Raw genomic sequence first — 19512 nt, 5'->3', positions numbered from 1 at the left:
AATTATAAATTATTACAGAATAAACAGATTAACTCTCCTTCACAACAACAGTGTCACAAGATGAGGATGGGGGACCCATGGATACACAATCTAATATCATCATGTTGGTATTGTTCCTGGATCAATAAAACTAATGTTGGCCCATGTTCAATACTGCAGGTGGCCAATCATATTGTAATGATATCATATTTTTTACGTTGTGGAAACACAATCACACCACACACCAATCCGTAACTCTAACCCTATCAGATAGACCAAGCCCAGACACCCTGCAGAGGAAGATAATTTCCTCCACATGTTAAAAATAAGCCTATTATATCCAGTAAACTTTGAACTGTTGGGAGTTTCCAGTCCCTGGCCAGTTGCGTGTGTTGGTAGTAATCCAATCTTCTCAAGCTTGGCATGAGTAGCAGATTCCAAGATATCCTGGCCTTTAGTCCTTTGTCTAGGTCAAGACTTTTTCCGCTTTCAATTAACAAACCAATTGTGTCTTTTTCCATTACACACTGTATTGTAAATACCCATATCTCTACTTCTACAACAAGATAACCCAGAAGTGCATCAGCAATAAGGAGCTCATAAGATCAGTTCCCTTTTGAGTCCAGTCTGTTGTAGATTGATAATAATAATAGTAATAGAACACTGTAAAACTCGCACAAAGGACAGTGGACTAAAGTCACCCTCTTTTGTCATTAACCTAATTACTGGATATGTTCACCTGACTGAATGTGACCACTACAATCAACCAGAGAATAAGCTGCAAACACACAAAATGCCCATAAAATCAGAGTGCAACAAAGGAGCTGCAAAGAGTCTCAAAACGACTGTGAAGCATCAAAAATAACCAAAGACCTACAAAATTGCTGCAATGGGAGGATAAAAATGACTTCAAAGAGAACAAATTTGTACAAAAAGATACAAAATGGCTCAACATAGGTCAAACATGCACTAAACCATCTCTTGCCCTCACAATTCTTCAAATAAGTACATCATTTAAGAAGTAAAAGTAAGTTGGGCTAGTGTAAAAGATTTGCAGGTAAAAATGATAAGCTCAATACTGTTCAGCACTTCATAGCTGCTCTCACACGCACACCAGTGTCATGATTCAGTTTCGGGGTGATTCTTCATCACACTCAGCAAATAATCAGTCATCTCTCCTTCCAGTTTACCTCTTGTGATAGACATTTGGAGTTACTGTCTGGTTGGTAGTTTCTTCCCCACTACGAAGGGTGCAGACCCAGGCCGCTGCTCTTTTATGGCATCGGCTATCGTGATTTTGGATGGCGTGGCGTAGATGTCGTCCCGTGATGGAGCTGTGATGAGTATGATGGGCGTTCGCTGTGAGGAGTCAGGCGATTCTGTCTCAGTGTTTGGTTTTAAACTGGGGGGGCTCTCTGAAACTGGTAGGTAGAAAACCATTAACTTAGCCTCCTACCCTCATAAATGCTCAAGTGAAGTGAGAGAATATTACTATAAAGCCTGGTAAACAGTCACTAACAGTTTACATTTAAGTTATGCAATGTCTCCAAAGAGGCCCATTTAAGTCATATTTTCAGTCCTTGTCTTTGGATTTAAAGATGTCCAGATATTTCCAGGAGCTTCAGGAGTTGCTGATTTAGGTCTGTTTTCTTTGAAATGACAATTGCAGTAATTACACTTTGGTTATACAGTTGAGTTTTGTTTTTATTGGACATCCAAGTGAAACCTTTAAAGATAAAACATCATTATTGGCTGTCATTGGCCTACTACCAGTCAGACCTGGTAATGACCTGTTCAGGTGACGTATGCCCGCTGCCTAGAAGATATCCAGTGCGTTTGTTTGTATATATATGTCACACAGTGGAAATTTGTATTTGTCTTGTATATTGTTTTTATTCTGATTTTTAGTGTTTATTTATGAGTGTCGTTTTATTTGCATGGTTTTATTCTGTTTCTATTGCATGGTTTTTATCCACTGTGGACTGGCTGCACATGGGACAAATTAGCTGATAGGGACCACCTGCTGAGGCAGGGTGTGTCCAGAGGTGGCCTATCAGCTGTGTAAAGACCTTTTAAAAGCAGGCTAGCTGAGCACTGAAGGAGAGAGGCCCCAGACTGGAAGGTTAATGCTAGATGGCCAGCGTGACACGGCGACCCAGTCCTGACCTCATGGAACGGCAACAGTAGGAGACAACGCGTGTGATTGGCAGCAGGGCAGAGGTTTAAGCTGGGCTGGGATGTGATGGGCCAGTGGAAGGACAAGAAGATGGGAGGCTCTTCCTTGGCTGCCGAAGACGAGGCTGGCCTGGACTCTGCTCTAAAGAAGGAATTCCTGGCCCGCTGATGGACCCATAATGAACATGTGGCATAATTATAGCAGGGGGGGTTAGTGAATGTAGAAAATGGTAGTTTTACGGGTTTTAGAATTGTTTTATTTAGTTTTAGTGGATTGACAAACATTTTATTACATACATTTTAAGGGTGTTTTTATTTGTGCTCCCTGGCCTAGTAATAAACTGTTTCTGATCAGACCTACTTCCTCTCTGTGCCTGTGGTATCTGACTCGCTTGCTCCCCCTTGTATTTTAAAGAGTCTTTCTTTTTAGCATGACATTCTGGCGCGACTGCTTTAATGTTGTCAGTTTGTTACATTATATAAACTTACGCTAATAGCACCTTTTAAATTGGATTGTAAATATGGTACTTAGAGTTGGGTCTATGCCAGCAATTCAATTCAGTTGTATTAATATCGCTCCAAATCAAAACAATAGTCACCTCAAGGTGCTAAAGATCATGCAAATATAACACACAAGAACCACAATTAAAACTACTGATGATCATCAACAAATATGTGGTACAAAACACCTTTGTCTCAACTCTTCTTTAACAATCTGTACATACACAGTCTTGTTAGATTAATCTAAGTACAAATACTTGAGCCACCTGCCGCTGTTTGTGTTTATTTGAAGAGTTTTTTTAACTGGATGTTTTTTAACACCACAGATTAGATCAAAGCGGAAGTATTATAACTGTTTCTTTCAGTCAACCTGTCATAACTAAACTGTTATCACAGCTATCATAGACTTCTGACCACTGCACACAAAGACAGGTGATTTCACATTAAATACTACTGTCTACACATTCATCATACATTTGGAGAACATGGCTCCATAAATTTATCAGTCCTAATGCTGATGAGATGATCATGTCCCTTACCTGAATCTTGCCTCTGGCTTGCTCCAGACCCCATCAGTCTTCAGTCAGCTGAGGCACTGTTCGTCTACATCCACCGACATGACGCTTACAATTTAGTGAGTCCACACAAAAGCACATAAAGCACCAAAGCGCATTTACGTAGAGTCTACACCCGCGTGGCTTGGCTAATCAGCTTCTTTTCTTCTCCGTCATTCCCTCTGTCTGGTTGAGTGACACTAATCCTGTGCACCAGCTCAGAGCAGCAGTAAGGAGGGCTGGATTTAAAGGGAGCACAGGATTAAGGCTTTATAAACTCTTATTTAATTATAATAAACAATGACAAAATTGTGCATTTAATTTAGGCTGTTATGAACAAGCCAGTACTAGCACTTTGATAAAAAAAATACTCAACAAGAAAATGGAAGAAGCCGCTTTGATCCATTTTTTTCCAGCTTTGCATGACCTTTTATCTTGAAATTCTTTATTTTATTTTATTTTTTTATATATGTTTAACTATAGTGCTGCTATACTACTTTTGATCAAGGTCTATTGCGCACTATCATGGCTCTATTATCTTTATTTATTTATAGTATACAGTAGAGTACACAAGAAGGAGAGCAGGTGGGAAATGGGCTCTTCCAAGGACAGACTCAAACCCAGACCTTTGCTGTGGCCTTTGGATAAATGGGTCGCCTTCTTTTTTTTCTTTTTTTTTGTGTAGTTTCTTGCACACCTTTTCTGTTATGTATCTTTTTTTTTTTTTTTTTTAATGGGTCGCCTTCTTAACCCAGCACCCCACTTTCCCTTTCTGAACCAAACAGGAAAATAATGTGGACATCGACATTGGTTGTGTTGTGCTAGAATCTACTGTATTAAATATTACTGTGAAGCCGCTAATGGACCAGGAGAAGACAGCCCAATTATGCTATTAGCGTAGACCGTATGATAGATGGACATGATTGGTTTGTAAAGCCCTTTTTTTAAAGCCTCAAGTTGGGCATTTCTGCTGTTGCCATGTTTGTTACAAAAAACCCACATGAAACGAAGAAGGGTGAGTCTGACAGGCAACTTATTAACCAATCACTGTGTGTTTTCAAACCACAGATAAGCCTATATTTGGAAACATGGTAAGACCAAGACTAACAAAGCGGTCGTAAGTTTTTATCCACAACAGCCAAAATGACTGTATGACATCATAAATTCAGCAGAGGTCAAGACTGAAACCTGTTTTTTCGTAGATTTCTATATACTGGGAAGACTTTTTGCAGACTGCAACTATCGCCATCTGGTGGCCTGCAGATAGGTTTTTAGGCATTTCTGTATTGGCTTAATTTTGTCCTGGAGGCTACCTCCATGTTTTGAGTGAATCTTCCGATCAATACTTTGATGCGATAAAAGGATATAAACAAATCAAGGCAGTAAGATTTTGAAAATACTGGCAGCCATCCTCGTAGATACACCAATGGTATCGATTCCAAAATCCAACTTTGCCTTGTTCTCGATTTATCGCATTCAGAAAGCTTGACCTCTGACCTTGAGGTCAAGGTCGCCGGGATTCGACCTCGTCCAAGGTTTTTAGTAGATGACTTTGAAACTCCTACATCGTTTTGTTCTTGAGTTATTGCATTCGCAAACTTGTTGATGACAATACACCATCAGCCTATTATGCCTGAGGGGTAAAAATTAATGCTATTGGCTATAATGTTTTTAAGTCTTAAACCATAGGCAAATTTAATTTGGACTGTTAGCCTCCTTGAGCTTAATTTTCCATTGTCTTAAGATCTTTTTAAGGGCCTGTGGAAAAAAAGCCCCTCCCCATTAGTGAAGTGTTTTATTTTTGAAACAGTCTTCGAAGAAGAGAACACAACAGGTAACAGAGGTAACAGGGTGAGACTCAAAGACAGCAAACACATGCAACACTTATGTGCTGGGAGTCATTGGTGAGTTTTGTTTTGTGTTTAAAGAAAGCAAAAGTAGCTTAGTTTCAGTGAGTTCAGATAACATCAACGTCATAACATCAATTAGTTATCAAGCCAGTAGTGTTGTACTAATGATGGTACTATAAGGATGTGTTCATAATACTTAATTTTACAATTTGAATTCTGAAGTCTCTGTAGTGTCCTGTGTATAAACATCAACATGTTCACTGGCATCTCTGGAGTAGGTAGAAAGTCAAATGTCCATGAAAATTAAATTAAAAAAACAAACACTCATGAACAAATACAATAAACTGCTGCCCATTTATTCCTTTCTGTGCTTCCCTCGCCTCTTCTAAATGTTGTAACTGATGGTGCGTTCACGAGGTGCAGTCGCCCAACGTCGAAGATACTCTAAATCATCTTCAATGTTTTCTTCGTCCGTGTTGACTTTGAGGAAGAAAAAACAAAACAAAACAAAACCCTGAGCAACCTGCGTGAATTTGTAGACACCACAGCAAACCGCAGGAATCATGAAAAAGCTCTCCTGGGAATTCTTACCGGGATGGGAATGTGATCCAGTGGTCAACACTTTGGGACAAAGGACCCCAGCTTCTTCTCCATCCGAATCATTGAAGCTTTCATCCAGATTCTTTTGGAGCTTCTCCAGCTCTTCCATCAGCTCATCCTGAGACAGACAGAGAGAGAGAGACAGCAATAGGCACACAGCAGCTCAGCAAGTGTCAAGAAGTGTCACAGAAGCGGAAAACCTGACTTAAAAATAATAATGATTCAGCAAATCACACTGAGCCACATCAGGCAAATGCCAATAATGTAAGCAGACTCTAGATATCAGACAAACCAAGAATCACTGCAAAAACAAAAGCTCCAAAAAAACATTAAAATCATCCTTACCTCATTAAATTCCACTTCAAATCTCACAGCTGTGTAGAGGCTGTCTAGCAAGTCTTCGGTCACGTCTTGTTCCTCAATAATGTCCTTGATCGGGTCATTGACCTTGGTGATGATTTCTCTGCAAAACCCTGAAGACAGTAGTGGTCAACACATTCATCTATTCGCCTGAAACATCCACAGTTTGACAAAGGAGCTTGCAAAGAAAAGCGTCTGGACTTCTTTAAGTTACTTGAAGACGTTTCACCTCTCATCTGAGAAGCTTCTTCAGTTCTAAGGTCAAATGGTGGAGAGTCCCAAATATAAACCTAGTGGGAGTGACCCCCCACAGAGGGACAAAAGGACCCCCTGATGATCCTCTAATCCCCTGAGCCAAGGTGTGAAACTGGGTGTGGGTCCCAATCAGCCAGAGTTTCGGGTGAGCTCATTGTGAAACCTGGCCCCACCTTCTCATGCGAATTCCTGAGGTCAGATGGCCCAGGATGTGAGTGGGCGTTAAGGCGTCTGGGGAGGGATCTCAAAACTGGATTATAGATGGCAGAGAGTTGGTGTCGTAAACCACCGCCTCTGTTCAAAGATGGTCGCTCACAGTGGACATAGATGGCTTCTTTCACTCCTCTTTCAAACCATCTGTCCTCTCTGTCCAAAATGTGAACATTGGCATCCTCGAAAGACTGTCCTTTATCCTTAAGATGCAGATGGACTGCTGAGTCTTGTCCTGTGGAGGTGGCTCTTCTGTGTTGTGCCATGCGCCTGTGAAGTGGCTGTTTGGTCTCTCCGATGTAGAGCTCTGGGCATTCCTCGCTGCACTGTACAGCATACACCACATTGTTAAGTCTGTATTTTGGCGTTTTGTCTTTCGGGTGAACCAGTTTTTGTCTGGGGACAAGACTCAGCAGTCCATCTGCATCTTAAGGATAAAGGACACTCTTTCGAGGATGCCAATGTTCACATTTTGGACAGAGAGGACAGATGGTTTGAAAGAGGAGTGAAAGAAGCCATCTATGTCCACTGTGAACGACCATCTTTGAACAGAGGCGGTGGTTTACAACACCAACTCTCTGCCATCTATAATCCAGTTTTGAGATCCCTCCCCAGACGCCTTAACGCCCACTCACATCCTGGGCCATCTGATCTCAGGAATTCGCATGAGAAGGTGGGGCCAGGTTTCACAATGAGCTCACCCGAAACTCTGGCTGATTGGGACCCACACCCAGTTTCACACCTTGGCTCAGGGGATTAGAGGATCATCAGGGGGTCCTTTTGTCCCTCTGTGGGGGGATACTCCCACTAGGTTTATATCTGGGACTCTCCACCATTTGACCTTAGAACTGAAGAAGCTTCTCGGATGAGAGGTGAAACGTCTTCAAGTAACTTAAAGAAGTCCAGACGCTTTTCTTTGCAAGCTCCTTTGACTACGATGACCTGGATGACTGAGAACATTCACAGACATCCACAGTTTGAGTTTGAGGTAAAACACCTTTCCTGACAGGTTTGTGTTATTTTTGTTCATCTTGGCTTTGGGGAAGAAAATAAATCCCTGCACAACCTCCATGAATTCACAGACACCACAGCCAACTGCAAGAATAAAGTCGAAGCTCTCCCAACAAGTCTTACCACGATGGGAAGGCAAAGTAGTGGTCAGCACTTTGGGACAAGGGTTCCCGTCCTCTGCTTCATCCGCCTCAAAGAGGTTTTCGTCCACATTCTTTTCCAGTTTCTCCAGCTCTGCCAGCAGCTCACCCTGAGAAAAAAAACATACAGAGACACAGCAACAGGCACACAACAAGTGACAACTCTGGTACACAGAATCAGTGCAATCGCAGAAGTCTTCAAAAAATTAAGATCATTCTTACCTCATTAAATTCCCCTTCAAAGCCCACAGGTGTGCAGAGGCTCTCTAGCATGCCTCCAGTCTCATCCTCCTCCTCTGCAATATCCTTCATCAGGTCACTCACCTTGTTAATGATTTCTCTGCAACAGCCAGCAGACAGTTTCTTTGTTTTTTTAAATTATCTTAGTACTCAGCATTCAAAGGCCATGACAGACTTCTTTCTCATTCATACATAGCTTTATTTCACACATTCCTGTAGTGTTTCTCCTCACATGTGTTCGTAAATGGCTCTCATGGCTTTTAAAGCGCAGTCAATGTAATTGATGTGTTTCTCGTAGAACTTCTTTCTTCTTAGCGCCTGCAGAGCCGCTGGTAGGAGAGCACGGTGAAACAAAAACAGCACATGAGCAGGAATAGATTTAACTTTGCTTTTTCAGTATTTTTTTAAACAGAAAACCCCCAAAATAGAGACTGTAAAACTGTGAGGTTTAGTTAATAGATGGATCTATGGTTCATAAACATTTTGCTCAAAGAAGTCCTACCATTAATTAATGCTTCAATCTTAAATATGATGAACCTAGCTCTAATAATCAGCTATGTACTACAGACCTTCAAGCTGGCAGTAGTTAAACCATTACTTTAAAAGCCAAACCCAGCAGTCTTAACTAATTATAGGCCAATAGCACAGACACTAACTCTGGATGGCATTACCTTGGCCTCCACTAACACTTTGAGTAATCTTGGAGTCATTTCTGACCAGGATATGTCTTTCAATGCAACACATATGTAGGACTGCTTTCTAACATTTGCACAATATCTCTAACATCCTGCATCCTGATGATGAAAAACTAGTTCATGCATTTATTAATTCTAGGCTGGACTACTGTAATTCAGGATGTTCTAAAAACTCCATGAAAAGCCTTCAGTTGAGCCAAAATGTTGCAGCAAGACAGCAATAGTTCTGACAGGGACTAGAAAGAGTAGAAAGAGTAGAAAGAGTAGAGTATGACTCAAGTATATGTGTTGAGGTATCTGCACAAACATATAATTCATTTGAACCTTTCCAGTACTTTTTTTACTACGTTCATCTTCTTTTACATTACTTTTAACAAGTCAAAATAAATGTATAACCAGTTTTAGTTCTTGTTTCATAGTTGTGTGGCTAACGATAGTTAGTTTAATACCTAGCTAATTAGCTTTTAGCTAGCTAAGACTGATGTTTTATTGCTTGCCTACCCGTTTCTTTTCTTTCTTTATTTAAAGAAATATATTTTTCTGTAAAATAGCTCACCTCTTCTGTTTATTGTGCTGTTTTTCTTGGCAAAAAACTCTAGGTGGTCAATTTTCTTCTTCATAAATTCTTTCTTCTTCACCAGCAGCTCTCCTCTGGCTGGAAGCTTCTCCATCCACTCATTAACACAGGGCTCCTTCTCCACCTTTTCCCGCTATTGAAATCAAACAGAGATGTGCCTGTGAGCTTGACAGACGTGCAAAACAGCTTCAGGCTTTGACTCTGCAGTTCTTCGTGTCTTGATTATCTGCAATTTGAAACTGTAGTCAACTGAGTCCTTATGTACCAAGTTGGAGACCTCTTTCAAAAGAAAACACATCCCTGTGCTGCAGAAACAGGTGATCACCATTGAATATCACTGTAGAAAAATATAAAGAAAATTAGGGGTGATACAATACATAATTATCATTAGTTTTCTCAGTTATTTTTATCTTTTAATTTCAAATGTTCATCTTTGACTTTGAGTTTAGCCACCATTTGTCTGCTATTTATTTATTAATTTTTTATTTATCGACTTCTAGATAGCTATTTCACCTATCCATAACTTGTTAGGAAAACTGATTTCCAGTGTAGATCACCTATTTACCTATTTCAACTGTATTTTAAATTTCTTTTAGCTTTGTATCCACTACCTTAAACTATTTGTTTTGTTGTTGTTTATTGGAGAGAATACATTTGATAAAACATATAACCATATACTTTTGAAATATGCAGATAGACAGATAGATTGTAGATAGATTTTGTTCTTTGAAATTGGTTCTTTGCTAAGTTATCTGATATGTGACAACAATGATTCATCTCTTGAGTCAGGTGCATTTTTATGACTGAATGACTCACAGGTCAGTGTTAATATATTTTTATGTATATTATATAAAAATATAGAAAATATATAATATGAAGATCTTCAGGTACAAGAACTGAAGTGAAAATGAGTGAAAAAGCAGAAAAGAAATGTAGAGAAACGAAGTGTGGCTAAAAACCTTTGCTCTATGCTATGCAGTTTGCTGTATCTAGTTATGATAATAGGTGGCAGCATTTCACTTGAGGCAAGATGCCACCTTCGAAGAATGGGCGAGGAAGGAGAAGAAGAAGAAGAATTCGAATCACGTGACTACTGTTGAACCAGGAAGATCCACGGTGTTACCAAAACAACTCAGGACTACCTTGTAGAGGCGCTACAAATAACTTCTTAGTCGTCTCCTGGTATCATCTTCACTTGGACATGGATGGTATGTCGTGTGTTAACTTCTGAATTGTCTGTCTGAGTAGCCTTTGGTTCTTTATTTTAGCCAAAGCGACAGACTACGTTAGATAGCTAAAATTAGCGCTTTAGCTTGGGTGTGTGGTTAGCCGGGTTAGCTGTCTGACCTGTTTTTTGTTGGGGGTTTTTCCGTTTATCACATTTGACGTCCACTGAGTTTACGGACTCATTATTAAATGGGTTTTATTGGGCTGTGCCAGAGTCTTTTCTTAGCAGTGACTTCTACAGTAGGAATGTGATACAGCAGCCAGAATTTGATTGGAACAACTTTGACAGACGGAGACACATTTCATCGTTCTCCCCCGGTCCTGTTAGATACAAGTCATCGCTATAAAAGTTTAAAAAAACAAAAACAAAAGAGCTTCCTCTTGCCTGCTTAAACGCTCAAGATGTGTTTCTTTAACTTATATTTATGCATGTACCTGTTCTTACAGATATAAATATAACTCAGACATTTGGTTCAGTTGGCTTGATTTGGGAAAAAATGAACTTAAAATAAATATATAAATGTATTTCCGGTATCTACAACCGTCCGCTGTTTTCTACATTATCATTGTTGTTAAAGTAGACTTGTTATACTTGATACTTACTATACTTACTATGATTTATTATGTGACATCGGTTAAATAAAACTGCAGGCTGTTCTCGATGACATCATACAGATCCAAAGGTCGGAAAAAAAAACCTGCCTGAATTTGAGTGTTTAATTAAAGCAATATGAAGCCTGAGCTTTTGGTTCATAGTGTGTAGCTGGACATATACTTACACTTATTTAAAACTTTGATCTTGTTTAATGTGAACTTTTGATAATTTATATAATATATGATAAGCACAATACCTATTGTGGTGCTAAGCCAGAGACAGAAACTGCCCAACGTGATCGTTCTAAATAGCTCACTGAATTCGAGTGCGTACTTTAACACAATGCCAGTTTGTGAAATTTCTTCTCTCTTAGATATTCCACGATCTGCTTGAAGTGGTATTTTTGTAAAATTGGAGTTTAGGAATCACAACCACTCAGTGGCAGACCACATAAATAATGGGTTTGCAGAGGGCTGTGGCCCATTGATGTAAAAGTCGTCAACGCTCTGCTAACTAAATAACTATCTCCAGTGTCCCTCTGGCATTAACATTAGCACATAAACTGTTTTGGGAACTGCATGGTATGGGGTTCAATGGCAAGCAGCTCCTGTAGATGTAATGTGTAGTAAGGTGCCCAGCACGTTTGTCCATATAGTCTATGTGACAGTTTATGTTATATACACTCCAAATGTCTGACTCTGTCTCTCACCATCTCTTCACAGAAACACTCTTTCAGTTAAAGGTATGTTCCAGTGAAAATCTTAAACCTATATCAGACAACAGATAACTTAAAGTGGGATATTTATTAATGTATTCACATTTTTTCTCTGTGGATCACAGTTCACTTCCAAGCAGCTGGAGAGGCTGGCCAAGAAGGCAGAGAAGGATTCTGAAAAAGAGCAGGCAAAGGTCAAGAAGGTAAGCAGGCCAATTAGCTGGGGTGACGTAAGGGCCAAACGGTCCCACAGTACACTGTATACATCTTTCTTGCTCCACACATGTCATCATTCTAATACAGACAAAATGAAATGTCTGTATGTCTGCTCTTTACTTTTATTGGCATCCGTTTACTAGTTCTAAGTCATCATAAGGTGCTTTATTGTATTGTAAAGTAAACCCTGTACAGTATTAGAGGGAGAACCCCAGCAGTCAGATTATTGCCTGTGAGCACCACTTGGTAAGGGTGGTGATGAAGAACTCCCTTTCAATAGCAAGTGACTTCCAGCAGACAACAATGTCAGTGTAAGTGGAAATTTGGATAGCACAGACAAAACAAACAGGAGCCTGTTTTAATGTTAGATTTGAAGTACAATAATCGGAAACACCATCTCTTCGTCATCAGCTCTAAGTTTAGCAGATGTGAGCAATGTAAAACATCCAGTCTGTTATCATCAACATTAAGGGAGCCTATCTGCATTTTTCTGCTTTCTTTTTTTGACATGATATGAGGTAATGCTTGTGACGTAATGCTTTGTGCTTTGTGATCTGTGCAGTTGTGCAGTAGCGTCTGCTAATAAGCTTTGGGTGTGGCTGTGTGTTGTAGTAAATGGAAGATGATGAGTCAGTGAGTAGAAAGACTACTCCATGGAGGAGATTTTTTTTTAAAATTTATTTTAACTGGACATCATTAGCACTTAACAAAAATGCAAATGATCCAGAAAATACTCACCAAGCTCTTTTTAGCAACCTGTGTACAGCGGCCTATTCATGCAGCAAATATCCAGCGACTTTTCATGCAATAAATAAAAATCTTCTGGTAAAGAATCAGCGCTTTAGTTAGTGTTTGCATCAAATGTGTGAGTTAAGAACTATGTGATCACTCACTTTTAGTGTCAGATGAACTGATTTGTGTGTTTCTAAACTCGTTACTCTCCTAGATTTTTACCACAATGTTTGTGAGAACTTACTCAAAATCAATGAATTTAATATCAATTTCTGCACAAGTGAAATCCTCACTAATTACTGAAGACAGAGACCAAGTTATTTGCTGCCATTTCCAGTGGTTCAATTTAAGTGAAACTGCTTTGATTGATGGGTGACCCAGCAAAAGGAACTGTAGTTCGTAGCCTTTTGCTCAGGTGGTAAAACAGCTGGCAGACAGTGATGACAGGGTCCAATAAAAAGTATGAAAGTATAAAAAGCTTTTTTTTTTTTTTTTTTTTTTTTTACCTTTTTGAAATATTTATTAGTAATTTTATTTTGTGACTCAGTATTGAGGCCATTATTATTAAAGCAATAACTGAAAATGTGAAGTGAGTTTAACTATAGACCTAAAGACAAGACTCAAGGGAAAAAAATAAAAAGTAAACATATTGTAGGTTCTTCTGATTATTAGTCAATGTAAATACATGCAGTTAATAAATATAAATACAAATGATATTGAACTGAATAAAATAACATTCAACACTTACTAACTACTACTAACTACCTGACCTAATGAGTACTTTTTACTCCCTAACAACACCCCTAATCTAATAACAATCCAACAAAAAGAAACCTCCGACTCAGTCAAGAAAACTCAGTGAAATTAAACTGAAACTGGAAAAAACAGAAACACAATCTTACAATTCAGTGATCGTGGTGTAGTTATGCTGATCATTTTACCAGTCTGCTGACACGTGGAGTGGCACACATGAACCAGCAGGTGGCAGTACAACACTAGCTCAGCTAGTTTTAGGTATTGGGCAGGTCTGTCCCAATTAGAATGTATGTTTGCCGTAGAGAATACAGAAGTGCTATTCAAACGCATTCTCGAGCAACGGGGTTCTGACATGACAAAGCTTTTATTATCTGAAACGTCAGAAATATTTCACTGTTCAGTCATGACAGGTTTCCCTCCTGCTTTGCTTTGTTGAAAAGCTGACATGCATTTGAAATGAGGAAAGATGGAAGTTTGCTCTTTGATGCTGCTGCTGTTTCCTGTTACCACTGCTGAAAGAAATATGATTATTGCCAACTTCATGCAATCTGTTCTGCTGTAAATTATTTGTGTTTTAAATGAGGTGGATCACGTGTAAGGTTGGGTCACTCTAATCACAACAGAGATGGTTGCTGTTTATTATACATTTCATAATTATACAACCAGGATCACAGTAACATCATAAACATTTGGACTTTTAACAGACATTGGTGTGAATTGAGCACATTCCAAAGAAAAACAAATGCTAATTTATTGAGTTGTTAGTTATGGTGTATGAGGAAGAACACAGGAATACACAGTAAAGATGCAAGGTTATTGCTGATTATGTCTTTGATATTATTGAACCTGCAGCATCTATGCTGTGCTAACACTGAGCCAAACTTGCAAAGCTAAGTATATTTTTAGTAAACAATTGTTTAGTTACATTTATGGCTGTAATTCCTGTAATTGTTCTAGTTCATTTGTCGCTTGTATGTGGAGTGTCTACAGTAAAATTTACCTAGTGATGTTCTGTGTATCAGTCCTAGGATGTATCCACCCTGTCTGTGCACATAAACAAAGGATTATTCTGAAGCTGAAAAGTGTTAACAGCATCTTTGTCTCATCAACAGGCTTTGCAACAGAAAAATGTGGAATGTGCCAGAGTTTACGCGGAGAATGCCATCAGGAAAAAGAACGAAGGCCTTAACTGGCTGCGCATGGCGTCTCGAGTCGATGCCGTGGCCTCTAAAGTCCAGACCGCTGTTACCATGAAAGGCGTAAGTTAGTGTTCAGTCAGCTCAGCAGTTTGAATCAAAGACATATTTTTCTATGTTGAAATGAAAGATTCTAAATCAACTATTTTCATATCACAAAGTGTGTATGAGACGTATGTTACAAATGCCTTTTCTTTACTTTCCAACAGGTGACCAAAAGCATGGGTCAGGTCACCAAGGCGCTGGACAAAGCTCTGAACTCCATGGATCTCCAGAAGGTCTCTGCAGTCATGGATAAGTTTGAAAGCCAAGTCCAGAACCTCGATGTCCACACCTCAGTGAGTGCCTTCACTCTTTGTTTGTAGAGCACTTTTTCATGCTTTTTAAAATTCCACAGTAGCGCTAGAGGATGTAATAAGTCAAACCCAGCTTTGCACTCTCTGACCTCACATTCCCTTTGTTCTCTCCTCACCTCTTTTTTTTGTGCACCAGGTCATGGAGGATTCCATGAGCTCAGCAATGACGCTGACCACGCCTCAGGAGCAGGTGGATGACCTGATCCACCAAATAGCAGAACAGAACGGCCTGGAGGTGATGGACCAGCTCAACCAGCTGCCTGCCGGGGCTACCTCAGTGGGCGCAGAGAGCTCACGGAGCCAGGATAAGGAGGACCAGCTGTCTCGACGGTAGGAACCAGATTCTATAAGTTAAACATGTCCCCAGTAGCTATGGCTCTATGTACAAACCTCAAACAATTATCTGTTTAAATACCAAAAAACACCACAGCAATGACTGCTTATTAAATGTAAACAACACACACGGTGCAAATATCTTTTTGCAGTATTTCCTCTGCACTGTGATAGCACCATTTTAGCTCTTTTTATATTCTGTGACAAAATGGTGTCAGTCATCTGCAGACAGGTAGCTGGCCTGCCAGTTTCTCCTAACCCATGCATCCTCCCATTAACCCACACACCTGATGCGTCTGGAACAAATCGTAGCATTATACAACAAATTAGAACCATATTTGTGCAGGAGCTGGGTATGGAGCTGTGCAACACCTGTTTGAGTCTGGCGTAAATTAAAAAAAGACATTACATGTGTCTTATTTCAGCCCCTGCAGCTGTGTTATAACTTCTGATAAGAAGAAACTTCAAAGTGTCCTCCGCGTTTCCCTTACTCACTGAATCCTCCCCCTCCTCACCTGGTTTTCATACTCTGGCAAAAACTTAATAAGTTACACACAATCCCGCGCTTCTGTGTTTACAACAGAGCACGAGATCAGGAAATCAGATTACTCCACAAGTCCCTGCCCCCACACTGAACACTGCTGTTGCGGTTGCAAAGTCATGAGGGAACAAGAAAGGCACAGTATGTTCAGTTCAGATATGACTCATCAGAATAATCAAATCAGCTTTTGAAAGAAAATGGAATTCTGCTTTAAAGCTTCCAAGTGTAGAAAATTGTTGTCTCCTTGTTTTTAGTACTAGTTAGTTACTTAGTCATTACTGTAGGTCTGCAGATGGGCGATAATGTGGGCTGAAAAGTAAAAAAACAAGCAGATTTTTCTATTAAATGAACCAAAAGTGACCAGTAGTTGAACAGAGCAAGCAATTCAACATCGCTTCAACCTTTTAGATTGCATCTTTTTCTTTTTGTATAGGAGTTAACTGTATCTCCCAGCCCAGTAAACGCTGCATAAAATAATTTGTTGACTTGAGTTTAAATGATTTCTCTGCGTGCTGTTGTGGCAGTCCTTGTATCTGACATCAAGTTATTCCGAGACAGCATGATTAGGACACAACAGGAATAGTTTCACACACCAGCCAGGCATTAAGTAGGTGTTATAAACATATAAAGGTGTTGCTGTCGTCCTGTGAGCGACAGGTTTCTGGCAGGAAAACGTGCAGCCAGGATGAAACACTGTTTGTGCATCTTGTTAGTGAGAGTTGATTTAATGTTTGATTGTGGTATCATCCAAGTAATTGTTTCTGGAAAAAAAATTAAGTCTTTTACAAGTGCTAACGCTCATTTTATCAGCTTTAACACAACGTTAGGTTTGATTTTCTAAGAAAAAATCATAAATTTCCAGAATTTAAGGTCAATTTTAAAGAAAATGTTTTCTGATGTTAGAAAACTTTGTCACACCACTTCATAAACAAGGAACCGCACACGAACATAACAATGAGAAGATGAAACTGTAATAATAAAAACACAATCTTTATCATTTCTTTACAAGTGTGTAACTTCTCATGTTTTATTCCTGGTCAATATTTATTTTGTATGCAACCATTATTTTAACCACTTATCCAGTTCTGCATTGCCCACCAGCCCATCACATTGCACGCACAGCCATTCACTTTAATATTCAGGATCCTGTGACCTGAACATCATCATCTCCACACAGAGAGGCCTCAACTGACGGGTCAATTCACACCCAGAACCTTCCTCCATGCTGTACTGTGCAAATCATAAAAGCACACCTGGCGGTGGTTACACGAGTTACTGCAGGCACCTGTTGGACGCAGCTAATTGTTTCACTCTCTGTTTGTTCACAGCAGAAGTCTCAGAACTTTCTGACTGGATATGATAAAAAGTATGCTGGGAAACGTTTGCCAAGCAGAAATGATATTTAAAGGTGTTACGGTGAAATAATGAGTGACCTGCAATGCACAATGAAAATAATTGTGCATTCCAGCATTACTTATAGTATATCTGTAGGTTTTTCCCTGTCAATGGTGCGAGCGCTGAAACACTGACAGGGAAACATGTTTTTAAGGCTTCTATATGTTACAAAGACCTTTAACTTTCCTCATATTTTTCTTCCAGGTTGGCGGCTCTACGGAACTAAAAGCTGCTGCAGGAGAGGCGACGGGGCTGCGTGGAAACAGACAACTTCAAAGATGGCGGCAACGAGAGCTGTGTGTGTTTCTATTGAACTGTTCCTACTGGGAGGACTTAATGAGCCTATTGATTTACCAACCTTCCCCCGTCTGCTCTATAAATAAGTACACACAAACACACAGCAGAAGAAGCAGCACCTGAGAAGGCACGGGCGTCTCTCTCTGGCTCACCTTCCCTTTTCGATCCATCTTCCTCTGTTATTCCCCGCTGGAATCTCATTTTACCTTCACCCTTCTTCCTTCCCCTTTTCATCCCCTTTGTCGAATCACGGGCTTTCAGGTTGAAGATTTATAAAAAAAACAAAAACACCTTTTACAAAATGATGAGTTTTAAAGAGTAGTTGTATTGATTATATGGGGGTTGGGTGGGGGTCAGAAAGGGTTTAAATTCTTTGGAAGTGATAGGAAAGGAAATATCAGTTGACAATAGACTTTGGAAACACTACCCCACTGAACTCCTTCCTTTGTCAGATTTTCCAATCTTCATTTGTGTAACACTGCAAACAACAAAGGACAATCTTTGTTTCAGGGTGATATTTTCCTATTTTATTTTTATTCAGGATTTATTTTGGATTGTTTCTCATGCCTGTATTCAGACTTTTTTTGCTTTGAACGCCTTATTTGGAATGCAGATGCTTGCATAGGTGCTTCTCCGCCAGTGCCTGATGGACAGTCTGTTGTTTAGAAGGCGAGAGAGGAATTTTCCGTTGCTCTTCCTGCCAGCAGAGCCTGAGATTCTTTTGTCCTGTTCCAGCCAACTTCTACGCTGTCTGTGAACAGCAGGGCCTCAGGTTTACATTTATTATCTGCGTCTCTGTAGCCAGATCTCTTTTGTGGTTTTTAAGGCTGAGCTTTTGATTTTTAGTGGCATTGAGATATTTTCGTACGCTTCTGTATTTCAAAATAACACGATCGTCCCCCATCTGTCTCCGTTCCACCCTGAATGGTTTCAGGAGAGTAGTCACATCAGATGTGCAGGCATGTGATGAACTCCTAATTTGCCTTGCAAACCACACATTTGCTTTTTGGTTACGCAGGAAATGAACTGGAGGAGGGTTTAGATTAGGAGCCGTTTTAAAATAAAATGTACAACAGCGTCAGAATGTGTTAACAAGATATCAGGAGACTGCTTCCCATTTTTTGTTTTGAACGCTCGTAGCTCAGCGTTGACTTGTTGAGGGCTTTGGCTTGTTTTGGTGTTTCCTTCTTTGAGTGTAGACATCACGCGGGCGAACTGGAAGAAGCAAGACCTCCACCTATAACAGAGAAGCTTCACCCTCGGTATAATGTTTTCAGTTTCTTCTCCATTTTAACAGGAGGGTTTATTTATACTCTGGTTCCTCATACTCTGCAGCACTTTTGTTTTGTATATTTATCTTGTGAAAATAAAGTCATACCCTATTACGCCGACCCATGCTTGTTGTTTGTGGTTTGTGGTGATGCGTTAGCATGAAGGTCAGAGGTTTCTTTCCACTGCACAAACTTTACTCATCTGCCTGCTTATCGAGGGACATACTTTGAACCTCAAAGTTGATTGTGAAAATGTTTATCATTCTGTGTCAGCGCACCAAACTGCAAAATTGGGAACTGTAGTGATGAGGGCATGACGTCAGCATTACTCAAGTCTTCTCTTCCAAACGCAGCCACTGATAAAGGTTTGCTGCGTGCCGACGTGTAAAAACCAACAGTGAAACGGCAGCTATGTCCCTCTTTTATGTGGTGTCTGCGGTTTAAAAAAATAAAGAAGATATGTTTTCATATATTTATTTTTAACTTAAAGAAAATTATTCCAAAATCATGAGCATGCCTAGTCTGTAATGAAGCAAAAATACTGAATTTCTAGTGAGATGTGTGAAAACCTTTTCACAAGGCACTGAGGATTTAAGGAGCTTGGAAAGAAAAGCGACTGGACTTGTTTAAGTTTCTGGAGGACGTTTCACCTGTCATCTGAGAAGCTTTTTAAGTTCTAGGATCAAATTGATCAAATACAATCCTAGGTATTTAAACACAAGTGGGAGTTGTCCC

At 39.8% G+C, this 19512-nt stretch overlaps 2 protein-coding genes across 2 annotated transcripts; one reads left to right on the top strand and one right to left on the bottom strand.

Annotated features, from left to right (window-relative positions):
- Nucleotides 1–5444: 5444 nt before the first annotated feature.
- LOC146629582 (charged multivesicular body protein 4b-like) lies at nt 5445–9475 on the bottom strand. The gene is made up of 8 exons (XM_085358728.1): nt 9413–9475; nt 9127–9280; nt 8108–8204; nt 7858–7975; nt 7619–7745; nt 6005–6132; nt 5651–5777; nt 5445–5539 (listed from the first exon to the last, which is right to left on the bottom strand). The coding sequence occupies exons 1-8, from the start codon at nt 9473–9475 to the stop codon at nt 5445–5447; spliced, it is 909 nt and encodes a 302-aa protein (XP_085214854.1).
- Nucleotides 9476–10243: 768 nt separating this feature from the next.
- On the top strand, nt 10244–18891 carry chmp1a (charged multivesicular body protein 1A). The gene is made up of 7 exons (XM_085358727.1): nt 10244–10355; nt 11692–11711; nt 11810–11887; nt 14501–14647; nt 14794–14922; nt 15077–15270; nt 17414–18891. Exons 1-7 carry the CDS (start codon nt 10349–10351, stop codon nt 17433–17435), a joined length of 597 nt encoding a protein of 198 aa, XP_085214853.1. The 5' UTR covers nt 10244–10348; the 3' UTR covers nt 17436–18891.
- The last annotated feature ends 621 nt before the right edge of the window (nt 18892–19512 follow it).

The sequence above is a fragment of the Diplotaxodon limnothrissa genome, linkage group LG7, assembly GCF_057381915.1.
Source record: "Diplotaxodon limnothrissa isolate DT_005_m linkage group LG7, D_limnothrissa_male_GT1.1, whole genome shotgun sequence".
NCBI classification, from domain to species: Eukaryota; Metazoa; Chordata; class Actinopteri; order Cichliformes; family Cichlidae; genus Diplotaxodon; species Diplotaxodon limnothrissa.
This window is presented reverse-complemented; position numbering and strand designations above follow the sequence as displayed.

Bases quoted from the DNA above. Each gene is read 5' to 3' on its own strand.
- LOC146629582 (XM_085358728.1), bottom strand. From the start codon at position 9,475: ATGGTGATCACCTGTTTCTGCAGCACAGGGATGTGTTTTCTTTTGAAA. The intron at 8,205-9,126 runs GTGAGCTATTTT...CTCTCCTACCAG, and splicing joins CAGCACAATAAACAGAAGAG to CGGCTCTGCAGGCGCTAAGA. The intron at 5,778-6,004 runs GTAAGGATGATT...TGTCTGTCTCAG, and splicing joins TTGAAGTGGAATTTAATGAG to GATGAGCTGATGGAAGAGCT.
- chmp1a (XM_085358727.1), top strand. The intron at 11,712-11,809 runs GTATGTTCCAGT...TGTGGATCACAG, and splicing joins AAACACTCTTTCAGTTAAAG to TTCACTTCCAAGCAGCTGGA. The intron at 14,648-14,793 runs GTAAGTTAGTGT...ACTTTCCAACAG, and splicing joins CCGCTGTTACCATGAAAGGC to GTGACCAAAAGCATGGGTCA.